General features: G+C 41.1%; 1 protein-coding gene across 1 annotated transcript in view; it reads right to left on the minus strand.

The window, feature by feature from the left end:
• aatf (apoptosis antagonizing transcription factor) overlaps positions 1-12,569 on the minus strand; it is a 104,951-nt gene that overhangs the window by 25,356 nt on the left and 67,026 nt on the right. Inside the window, exons 10-11 of the mRNA XM_078224913.1 lie at positions 10,890-10,970; positions 8,069-8,140 (exon numbers count right to left, since the gene is read on the minus strand). Coding sequence (XP_078081039.1) covers positions 8,069-8,140; positions 10,890-10,970 — 153 coding nt within the window. The remainder of the gene's footprint in view (positions 1-8,068; positions 8,141-10,889; positions 10,971-12,569) is intronic.

A 12,569-nucleotide genomic window follows, 5' to 3' on the forward strand; every position in this document is an offset into this window, starting at 1 on the left:
TGATGATTAAAGCATATGGTTAGATATTCCCCACGTTAGCACAGCCATATTGTCTCCCAGTAAAGTCAGGCCAATAAATATTCTGGAAAATTCCTGACTACCAACACAATACTTTAGTTAGAATTGATCTTTTAAGCTTGTTATGTCCTCAGTTACCCAGAAATGGAGTCAAATCCTTTATGTTTAGTTCTGCAGATCACAAATTAATGTAACTTCACTTTGAATATTAATTTTAAAATAGCAGTCAATTGTCTTCATTACGTTTATGTTGGAATGCCTATACTGCATTTGGAATTAACAAATGTGTTCTTTCACATGATTCAACCATGCCTCTTAAGGAAGTCAAGCACAGTAATCAGCCATACATACAGTTGGCCTGAAAATTATATTATATCCAACACTCTTTGGCTGACATGCTAAATTTTATTGTAGCTGGGTAGCAGCATCTGGAATTAGTTAGACATGCCCTTGTGACACTTCAGCTCAAAATAAATTTTGCCAAAATTGTTGAAAGTACAAGCTGATAATGGGACGGTAAAGGAAAGAAACCATCTGGGATTTCAATGACTAGAGTAATTGACAGGGTATCAATAAGCTTTAAGGATTAAACAATGGAAGGACTGAGAAGAAACGGGGGCATTAAAGGGAACTCCATTTTAAATCAGGTGCTGAAAAAAAAATAAAGAGGGAAAGAAAGAGAAAATGGTGGAAATATTCCATAAGTCAGGCAGCATCTGTGGAGAGGGAAACAGTTCATCTTTCAGGTTCAAGATCTTCCATCAGAAAATATATCAACTATCTCTCTCTCTCCATAGATGCCACCTGACAAGTCATGCATTTTCAGCATTTTTCATTCACATTTAAGATTTGCAATTTCGGTAGTGTTTTGTTTTTGTGGAAGGAGGAAATAAAATAATGGATTGAGAGGAAAAAGAGAAGGAAAAGTAAAAATAAATTGGGATTTTAATATTTCCTAAAACAATTCACAACCTGAAGAAACGAGACTCCAAATTTTTCAGAGTTAATTCCGGTGCCCCAGAGGTAAAAACTGCAGTCATTAACACATCACATCCTTAAAAAGGTACTTACTCATGTAAGTACTAGTCTTGAATATCTGCAATGAGTTTAGATTGTATCTACCACACAAGTAGCAGGTCAATGGTGAGGCAAACTTGGAAGACACTGCTTTGCAAAGTGAAGAGTGAAGCATTGCGACATGGACAACAAGTTTTGGATATCGGTATTAATCGCACAACTGCTTCTCACCTGAAGTTGCATCATTTATGCATAAATAATGGCAAGCACCATCAATTTCACCATCGTTTTGACAGCAAACTCTGGCCCATTATTTGAACAGAAATGTGTTAAATAGAACAGAATAGGAATGCACTGTTTAATAACAGTTTTTTAAAAATGCATTTGCGTTCAAAAGAACTTTTGGATCAATGCTGAAAGACTGATATACAAGGATTTTTTTCCTGTGTAAAAGGAATACAAACCAAAAGCTCATCAATATTCTGAAAGTGCAAACTTGTTCCAAAGCAAAATACCAGAGCATCAATACTGACCGAGTAGATTTGATGTGAGCAAAGTTATAATTAAAGATTCAAATGTTTCTACTGAATTTGCAGTAGATTTTCAATGCTGCCATAATGCTCAAGCATTCATGTTTAAACTAGACTTTAGATTTCAGCTTGCACTTGAAAGTGCCTTCTTTGTCCTTCGTGACAATTACTGCAGGAAGACCCTGTGGCTCTGATTCTTTAGCGGATGCCATCTTTAATGATGATGTATGGGTGTCCCTTTCCTCCACGCTGCTACAGGTCAAATGCATGACATCGCTGCATGTGTATCAACAAGCAAATTATAAACCGTGTCAATCTGAGTTAATGCAAGGCTGTAATCCCTTTACAAGAGATCTAATATGTGGCATGAGTTATGTTCATTTTATAATCTGATAAGAATAGAGTGAGTTACAATGCTCTAATAAAAGAGTAATGAGGCTCCTTAATGACACTGTTAAAAGGTAAAATAACTTAAAATATTGCTCTTGTAAAAACTGATTAAATCTGTGTTGCATACTTGCCCTGTCTATTGCTACTTGTCAGATAAACTATAGATAAGGGTACAGGGAAGACAACTGACAGCTGAAGCATTATAATCAGCTAATTGCAAAGAAGAATGTTTAGGGTATTTATCGATATGTAGTTTTTGTATCAAGTTTGTGCAACTTTCAACAACATTCCTATATATTAGTTAACAGAGGAGAAACAAATGAGAACGTGACGAAATGAATAGATGGAGGTTTACGTCAGTTTCTGATACTCAAAGCCCACACAGGGATGGGAGAAATCACAATGAAATGTCACTCATTACTGATGTTTTAGGCTCTAACTCTGCCCTCTTAACTTCAAGCCAATAAAGGAAAGATATTTTCATTTCAGACTGGGTTCAAGCTCGCATCAATACATCAAGTATGGTCCCAAACCTATTGTGCCATCCATTTCCCTTCTTATTTGAATTAATCAGGTTTCATGCTTACACACAAAAGAATAGAGTAGCAGATCATCTCAATTATACAGCTTTGCAATAGTGAACTGACGGGACTTTTATCCAGATATTGCCAACACGTAAAGATTGTGTCTCTTTCTTTCATTGAGTCTCACATCAAGAAAGGTGCAACAGTGCATCTCATCATATAGGCCACTGCTTGGAAATCAGAGTGAAGTTGCTAGAGTGAGGACACGCGGAGTTCCCAGTTGGCTGCATTGAAGGTTTTAGGAGTCTGCCCTATTTTGCTTCATGTCCAGATTGTTAAAAAGGTATGGAGATACAACCAAATCCACATGACCCGGCATTCTAGTACAGCGATGACCACATCCCAGTCAATCCTCAGGTCAGTGATAAGCAAAGGCATACCAAACAAGAACAGCCTACCAAAACTATGAACTTTGTATACTGCATATTACAATTATACATATGAAAGATACAGGCCACCATTTAGCAGCTGCGCTAACTGTGGGTGCAAATCCTGTAATGGCTACTAAATCACTTGAGACCAGAAACGGGATGTGTGTCGGCGAGATTTCTGAATGTGATCTTCCTTGCCCTTCACCCACCCCCCGCATCTGATGATGTGATCAGGTTTGTGCCCAGGGTGTAGGCCTGATTAGCACTTACTATATTTTAATGCCATTAACACCGCTACTTGTGCCCTTGATGTATTCATGGGTGGCACAGTGGTTAGCACTGCTGCCTCATAGCACCAGGGACCTGGGTTTAATTCTGACCTCGGATCGCTGTCTGTGTGGAGTTTGCACGTTCTCCCCATGTCTGCGTGGGTTTCCTCCAGGTGCTCCGGTTTCTTCCCAGAGTCCAAAGATATGAGGGTTAGGTTGATTGGCCATGCTAAATTGCCCTTAGTGTCAGGGGGATTAGCAGGGTAGATGCATGGGGTTACGGGGATAGCGCCTGGGTGGGATTGTCGTCGGTGCAAGCTTGATGGGCTGAATGGCCTCCTTCTGCACCCAGCTGGAGTGACGTCACGCTGGTGCAAATTATTACTCCTTTTCAGAAACGAACATCAGTTGTAATGGCCATTCCGGGGTAGTTAGGGACATGCCCGGGCAGGTGCCAACCTGACAGAGTAAAGGTGGCACTACCAGGCATGGGCCCTCTGTGAAACCCCATCTGGGGTAGGGTGGCGGAGTGTGCGGGGAGGGCGTTGTTTCCTGTGTGTGGAGTGTGAAGTGGAGTGTGGTGTGTGCGTGCACGGCTCTCAGGCCCCACCCCACCTGTGTGACAGCGCAAACCACAACGCCACATTCTCTGTGCACTGCAGGCCAGAAAATCTGGAGTGAAAACTCAGCTGTGCATCTGGAGAGATAGATGCCAGTTTTCAGTCTGAAGCTGACACTGCCAGATTTTGGGACAATTCCACCCACAATTACCGTATTTATAATTTGACTGAAAAGTTAATGAGGAGTAATTCAAACATAAAAAACACAACTGGATTACAAGCTAACACAGTCACCTCTTTACATGTGCCTCACCATATATTCAGTTCATATCTTGGGTTCTAAAAAAAATTAGGAGGGAAGTAGGTAAAGAAAAGAAAATTAGCCAAAAGAGCGATAGAAGAAAAACCCAAAACATAGAAACATAGAAACATAGAAACCCTACAGTGCAGAAGGAGGCCATTCGGCCCATCGAGTCTGCACCGACCACAACCCCACCCAGGCCCTACCCCCACATATTTACCCGCTAATCCCTCTAACTACACATCTCAGGGACAATTTTTAACCTGGCCAATCAACCTAACCCGCACATCTTTGGACGGTGGGAGGAAACCGGAGTACCCGGAGGAAACCCACGCAGACATGAGGAGAATGTGCAAACTCCACACAGACAGTGACCCGAGCATCGAACCCAGGACCCTGGAGCTGTGAAGCAGCAGTGCTAACCACTGTGCTACCGTGCCGCCCAATGAAATAAAAACCCAATGAAATAAAAACTTTTTCTTAATCCTTTACTGGGGATCACCTCAAGATTTGAACACTTCTACTCCTAGGACTAGCGATGTATTGTTTATGCAAGGGATCTGAAACAAGTAGGTTCAACTGCATGGAGATAGGTGGACTAACAGTGAAACTGATTGAGCATTTGTCTCTCAACCAGAAGATTGTGAGCTCAACTCCTGTCAAACTTATTTGCTTCACTTACACGTCAGTACTACATGGACGCCAATTCTACTTTTGACAGGTAGGGGACGAAGTGGAAGGGAGAGAATTAAAGGACCTTCCAGAATGGAGTTGCTAACACCTGCAATAGAAGCATCAATTTTGGATGTGCAAAAATCTTTATCCAGCTAGGTGTGTTGTGTCTCTGAATTACAGCAGTGAACAATCCCCTGGGAGAACACCATTTTTTTTTGGTTTAAATATATAGAAGCAATAATGTCGAATTTAAAAATACAGGCAGTAAATGGTAGATGCATTAAAATGAGGGCTATCACCGATGATGATTTTTGCTTCTTTGAAGTCAATCTCCTTCAATGACATACTTCAATAATTGCACCAGATGATTATGTCTCCTTTAAAACAAGATTTCTATGTACGGCCTGCTACAACAAGACAAGTTAGTGTATTTATCAGCATCAGTATTTACTGCAAAATCCTCCAGAGAAAATTTTATATATTGCAAAATCAATCTAATTATTAGTTAATGGTCCAGGTGTGACCAATGTCAATAAAAAACAGTCCTGAAATTCTGGAGTCCATAAAAGATTCTTTAATCTCTTCCCTGGTTCTTTAGTCAGAGAAAGTATATTTTATAGACTTGGGACAATTGTCATTTCAAAGAAAGAAATATAGACTTGCATTTATATAATACCATTCACAACTTCAGGACACGCCAAAGTGCTTTATAGTTAAATGTAGTCACCGTTGTAATGTAGGTTAGGTACATTAATGGTCCCCCCCCACCCCCCCCAAAATATCCCTTGATCCCTTTAGCCCCTAAAGCTACCCTCTAATTTCTTCTTGAAATCAGACAACGTTTTGGCCTCGGCTACTTTCTGTGGTAGTGAATTCCACACATTCACCACCCTCTGGGTGAAGAAATTTCTCCTCACCTCAGTCCTAAAAGGTTTACCTTATCCTCAAACTATGACCCCTAGATCTGGACTCCCCCACCATTGGGAACATTCTTTCTGAATCTACCCTTTCTAACCCTGCTAGAATTTTATAAGCTTCTGTGAGATCTCCTCTCACTCTTCTAAACTTCAGTGAATATAATACTAACCAACTTAGTCTCTCCTCACATGACAGACCTGTCAGCCTGGGAACCCTTCACTGTACTCCCTCTATAGCGAGGAATTCCTTCCTCAGATAAGCTCACCAAAACTGCGCACAATACTCCAGGTGTGGCCTCACCAACACCCTATACAATTGCAGCAAAACATCCCTATCCCTATACTCAAATCCTCTCGCTCTGAAGGCCAACATACCATTTGCCTTCTTTACTGCCTGCTGTACCAGCGTACTTACTTTCAGTGACTGATGCACGAGGACACCAAGGTCTCGCAGAGTATCCATCTCTTTCAATTTACATCCATTCAAGTAATAATCTGCCTTCCTATTATTGCTACCAAAGTGGATATTTATTCACTTTTATCCACATTATATTGCATCTGCCATGCATATGCCCATACACTCAGCCTGTCCAACTTCCAGAAGGTGCAATGAAAAAGTATTTCAAGCCACGGGAGTATTATTACTGTTCCACAGTTGCCCGACTTGCTGTGCTTTAATGGATAATGTCACTTTGATCCCACCTGCTTCTGTTCAAAAAAAGCTAAAGTTTCTAATATTCTGATACACAAGTGCCACTAACAAAATCTGATGAACCGAATAAGAACAAATACATCAAAGCAAAGTGCAAATTTTTAAAAATCTGCTTTGAATCCAAGTAGATTCCAGATCTGGGAATAGGCACTTGTACAGCTGTGACCACCTCTCAATAACGTTCGAGTAATTTCAACAGCGCCCAACTCCTCACTGTTAAACAGGGTACAAATAGTTACCCCAAAATAACCCGTCTCACAGCCTGGCTACTGCATGAGCATTAGATTGTGAATGGTTTGCTACAACCTTTATCGGCTGGCACTCGCCGGTGGTTCCACCAAACATTCTCAGTATGCAGGGTCACTGGCTATACATTTCACGGGCAAAACTTTTGACTTTTAACATTTTCTTCAGAGGACTAGAAGAATATGACAATTAATTGGAAAGAGTTGAGTAAGTAACAAGAAACTTGTCTCACCTTATTCTTTCGTGGAACCTACCCTTTACTTGTACTTGTCAGCATTAATCAAACCAAATTAAAATGAATGCCAAAAGCTATATTTTATGAATATATTACTGACTCATTCATATTCAAGGGTTCCCACTTATTCTGAAACCACCTTGTTGAGAACAATGGATTTTTGAAGTAACTGTGCACAGCAGTCCCATGGTCATTAACAGATTATCACAACATAAATACTCCCCAAATTTATGAATAAAAATCTGATTTATTTCAAGAAAATAATTAAGTTGCATTATGAGTTGGAGCCAAGTAGTTAAGCTAGTAAGGAGTCATGACTAGTAATCTCCATTGCTGTCCTTTACCGCAGGAGATTCCTATCCCAGAAAAGTGAAGCTCTTGTTCTCACTGCTGGTCATTACTAAAAGATTAGATTCAGCACCTATTTGTTAACATCATCTTCCAGGAGTTCAGGAAGCCAATCATGTCAAAAGTGCAAAAGCTGTGCGTGAAAAAAAAAGAGATGGGTATGAAAGCTAAATAAATGGGTTTATTAGTTGTACTGTCAATAAAACCATCATTGCCCCACTGCTTATGGGCATCAAAGTGAAAGTTTTCCACATTTCTATAGCTTTATTATTCCTCACTATAATGAGCAAACAGCGGTTTACTCATTTATCGAATAAGTATCCCTTCAAAGTTACAAATACAAGTTAAGTATGCCTAATTTAGCGCCTGTTAATATCATTAATTTGAACCTTACAGAATCTACAAATAGTAAGTTTCCCCATAAAGTTAAATTTAGATGAAGACACATTTACGTAAAGCTGACTGGGCTCTCAAAACCCTTCTCCCAAAAGGGGTAGTTAAGTTGCAATATAAAGCTATTACTCCAGCCTTTTTATCCACTATGGAGAATAGCAGCCTTTTTATGGCTTTCCAAATCCAACATACATTTTCTATGATATCTCAGTTCACTCTGCAGGGTAGTACAAAAGCGATTAAAGCCCAGTGATGGCAGTCAATCTGAGAAGAGAATGTACCTCAGGCCAATCATAAATTTCCAATGATTTCTCTTTCAGTAGCATTATAATTAGAGGAATGGAAGAAGCAAGATTACTGCAGTAGATTTGGCATGGCTATACTTTGATGCCAGTGACAAATGGTGATCTGATAGCAAGAGAAGGGGCGGGTGATGGGTTGAAGAACAGGTCAATATCACTGTGCCATGGAATGCATTTGATGACCATAATTTATTACTTACCTTGCATCATCGTTCATTGTACTGTGGTCAAGAGGTGCCATGAAACTCACTAATTTGTTGTGAACGTGGTATCTGGCAGGAAAGAAACAAAAAATGCCATTTGCTTCTCATTTTAATTTCACTTTATTTGCTTTATTGTCCTAAAAGCATTGGAGTATTTGTATGATTGGAGTTTTATTCCGCTCTCGCCACAAAACAAAATGTACAATACTTGACCCTTCACACAGACACTCGCTTATCCAACGCTCTCTGAAACAGAATTCTACAGTGCAAAGGAGGACAGGCAACATTGAAACATGTTCGTACACATCTGCTATTCACAGATTTAGATATAGTTGCAGTTTTTGATAGATTATTATAGCCTAAGTAAGTAATTTAAGTTGATAGCTGCTTCTTTCAATAAATTAGAAACTGACAATTGAACAAGTTAAGGATCTGGTTTGTCTGACACTGACATCATACGTTTTAAAATTCAAGTTAGAGCTTGCAGAAAATATAGTCCTTATTAACCTTTAAATTAATAATATTGCAGAGTTTTAGGGTGCAGGTTTTGCACCCAGGATTCTCTCAAGACATTTAATCGGACGTTGTGGTGGTAATGACAATGCAACTGTCAGTGTTGCTATCATTACTCCACTGAATTACTCCACTATCATTACTCCACTCCATGGGCGGCACGGTAGCACAGTGGTTAGCACTGCTGCTTCATAGCTCCAGTGACCTGGGTTCGATTCCCGGCTTGGGTCACTGTCTGTGTGGAGTTTGCACATTCTCCTCGTGTCTGCGTGGGTTTCCTCCGGGTGCTCCGGTTTCCTCCCACAGTCCAAAGATGTGCGGGTTAGGTTGATTGGCCATGGTAAAATTGCCCCTTAGTGGCCTGAGATGCGTACGTTAGAGGGATTAGCGGGTAAATATGTAGAGATGAGGGGGTAGGGCCTGGGTGGGATTGTGGTCGGTACAGACTCGATGGGCAAAATGGCCTCTTTCTGCACTGTCGGGATTCTATGAAACCGTCTGCAACTGAGGGTCTGCATGTGTGCAGAATAAGAAGGAAATCCAAAAGTCGCCTTCAGTGATTCGACACTTCTCCAGAAGGTGTGGGGTTGAGGCTCCCCCAAACCTCACAAAACGCAGTTCCTCAGCAACCAGTGACAAAATTTTTACATTGCCCAGTCTGACAATAAAAATCATGAAAAAGCTCTGCCTGGTTGAATGAGATGGGTTTCTAACAGTTCATATAATTTCATAATTATAGCTGAACACCCTAACTGGCCCTGCACAGTGAACTTTACATTTGTTGAATGTCAAATTTCTCCATTATGTCAGAAAATTAACATTTTAAAAATAGATTTAAGTTTTTTTTAAAAAAAAGAGTGTTTTAGCTTCCATCTTAATCCGATCATGTACTTCATGAACTGAAAATTTAACTTAAAAGGGAAGGGCTTTGGTGTTTTTTAATTTCCTGATTTGCTGCCTGTGGAAATATTTCAATTGCAGTTTATCCTGCTTGCTGACATTTCTGCTGCTGAATGCCGAGTGATCCCGACTGGAGTTACACTGTCGTTTGGAAAGAGGAGGTTCGCGCCACAGAGACCACCAGGTCTTGGTGAGCAGCTTTCGTCAAGGTGAGCGCTATTGCTTCATTGCTGATAGTAAAACCAGCCCAATGGATTCTTGATGTCAGCTGGGAATCCAAGGATAGGGCACACAGCAGATCATGACCATTATCACACGGGGAGGGTTAAACAGTTGTAGAATCATAGAAATCCTACAGTGCAGACGGAGGCCATTTGGCTCATCGAGTCTGCACCGACAACAATCCCACCCAGGCCCTATCCCTGTCACCCCATATATTTACCCCGCTAACCCCTCTAACCTATACATCCCGGGACACTAAGGGTCAACTTAGCGTGGCCAATCAACCTATCACGCACATCTTTAGACTGTGGGAAGAAACCAGAGCAACTGGAGGAAACCCACGCAGACACGGGGAGAATGTACAAACTCCGCACAGACAGTGACCCAAGCCAGGAATCGAACCCAGGTCCCTGGAGCTGTGAGGCAGCAGTGCTAACCACTCTGCTGCCCAGTCAAACCAGAAGCTTTCCTGCAGCTCCTCGTGGCTGACCACTGAGGAACATGGACAAAGGCCTGGGTAAAGGAAATAGATGTGGAGATGCCAGCGTTGGACTGGGGTGAACACAGTAAGAAGTCTCACAACACCAGGTTAAAGTCCAACAGGTTTATTTGGTAGCAAAAACCATAAGCTTTCGGAGCACTGCTCCTTCGTCAGATGGAGTGGAAATGTGCTCTCAAACAGTGCAAACAGACAAAATCAAGGAAATAGCACATAGTGATTAGGTCTGAAAAGGATGGGGAGAATCCTGAAAAACTGGGTCTGTTTTTCATAATACCAATAATAGCATCAGCAATGAAACAAACTTGAACGTGATGGATACAATAATTGTATTAAACGTGTGACTAAACCCAAAGTTGGCACTTTTTTTTTTATTGCTCGACACAGCCTGGCAGGTAGTCAGGAGTAGTATCGGGAGCAGCCAGATTGCCCCAACTTTATTTTGAATACAAGCTTTTGGGGAGGGGCGATAAAGGTGAAGGAAGCAGAGAAAATAAAAAGAGAAAGAATCAACAAAATAAAAAGGGAGAAAAGCTGTACATAGTTATAGAAGCTAATGCATCCATCTAAATACAGTCATTATTATGCCCCCCTTTTCGATAATTTGACTAGAATACCACTCTGGGTATTTCTAATGGACCTCAGTGTTAAGTTCTTGGAGTGAAATCACTGTGATATACTTACCTTACTTTTCTGCCCTTGCTTGCTCTGGTATCCACTTTTTTCTTAATCTTACTTCGTAGTTTCTGAATAGTGAGCCATTGTCTAAATGAAGGAACAAAAGATTGTTAGAATTAGACTGAAGAAAAAAGCAAAACGCGCAAAACTAGTTAGAAGAGTCTAATAGGTACAGGTGTAGGCTTGATCCCCATTCCACACAGTGTCTACTTCTGTGTTGTCAGTGAATTTGGGAACTGCGCTCCAAGTGCAAATGATCTCTATATAGATAAAGTGGACCGAGCATTGATCCCTGAGGCAACCTGGTTTTCGCCAATCCAAGCCATACCCATTTAGCCCAACTGTTCCCGGTCTATGATCCAGCTAAAACTGCACTGAACCTCCCCATTCCAGGAGCATTTCAGATAAGGATCACACCATCAAATTTCCTCATGCCTCCAGACAACAGGGGAAATAAGATTACAAGCAAGGAAGTCGAAATGTCTTTTTAAATGATATTCCAATGACTGAAAAAAACAAATTCCCTCCCAAACCTTTCCCCCTTTTTTTGAAGACAGCGACGTTTGCTGGGAATGGTTTCAAAGATAGCAGAGACCCAAGTGAGTAATCAATCATACACAAAAGTAAAATACGACAGATGACGCACATCTGAGTTGGAAACAAAATTCAAGAAATACTTAGCGGGCCAGGCAGCTTGATTTTGATTTAACCTTAACTGCGCGAGTGGATGGGATTTGAATGGGTTAAAATTGAGTCCTGTTAAATGTCTCAGGTCAATGACTTTATGACAAGACGATCAAGTTGAAACGTTGATTCTGCTTCTCTCTTCACAGTTGCTTCCTCACCTGCTGAGTATTGCCAGCATTTTCAGTAGCTAATCTTCATGTCTAGATAGTAAGCGGCAGTAGCAGGAAGATAGATTATAACTGTAACAGCATCGTTCTGCTGTTAAGCAAAACTCTCACTTTCCAGAAAGGGAACAGGATAGCCCTCAGAAATGGAAGCCCTGGCTAATCTTGCCTCTGTTCAGCCCTGGAACACCGATGTCAACTGTACGGTATTAGATCCCCAACTGTGATCAGCTAACTCAGCACAGGTCAGGAATCAACTCCTGGACCTTCTGTTATTATTGCTTTGCACTACACTGCGCAGTGCATTTGCTCAGTTGGAAAAAATAATTAACAATACCATCAGAAATATTTAGTCCATGCATTTGTACATGTAAAATACAGAATTGATTGCATGCATAGTTATTTCATGATTGGGTGTGCTAGGACTGCAGAGCTTAGATCTGATCTGTTGGTTTTGGAATTGCTTAGCTCTGTCTATTACTTGCTGCTTATGCTATTTGGCACACAGGTAGTCCTGTGTTATAGCTTCCCCAGGTTGACACCTCATTTTTAGGTATACCTGGTGCTGCTCCTGGCATGCCCTCCTCATTGAACCAAGGATTGATCCCTTGGCTTGGTGGTAATAGTAGAACATAGAACATAGAACATTACAGCGCAGAACAGGCCCTTCGGCCCACGATGTTGCACCGACCAGTTAAAAAAAAAAACTGTGACCCTCCAACCTAAACCAATTTCTTTTCGTCCATGAACCTATCTACGGATCTCTTAAACGCCCCCAAACTAGGCGCATTTACTACTGATGCTGGCAGGGCATTCCAATCCCTCACCACCCTCT

The sequence above is a fragment of the Mustelus asterias genome, chromosome 12, assembly GCF_964213995.1.
Source record: "Mustelus asterias chromosome 12, sMusAst1.hap1.1, whole genome shotgun sequence".
Taxonomy (NCBI): domain Eukaryota; kingdom Metazoa; phylum Chordata; class Chondrichthyes; order Carcharhiniformes; family Triakidae; genus Mustelus; species Mustelus asterias.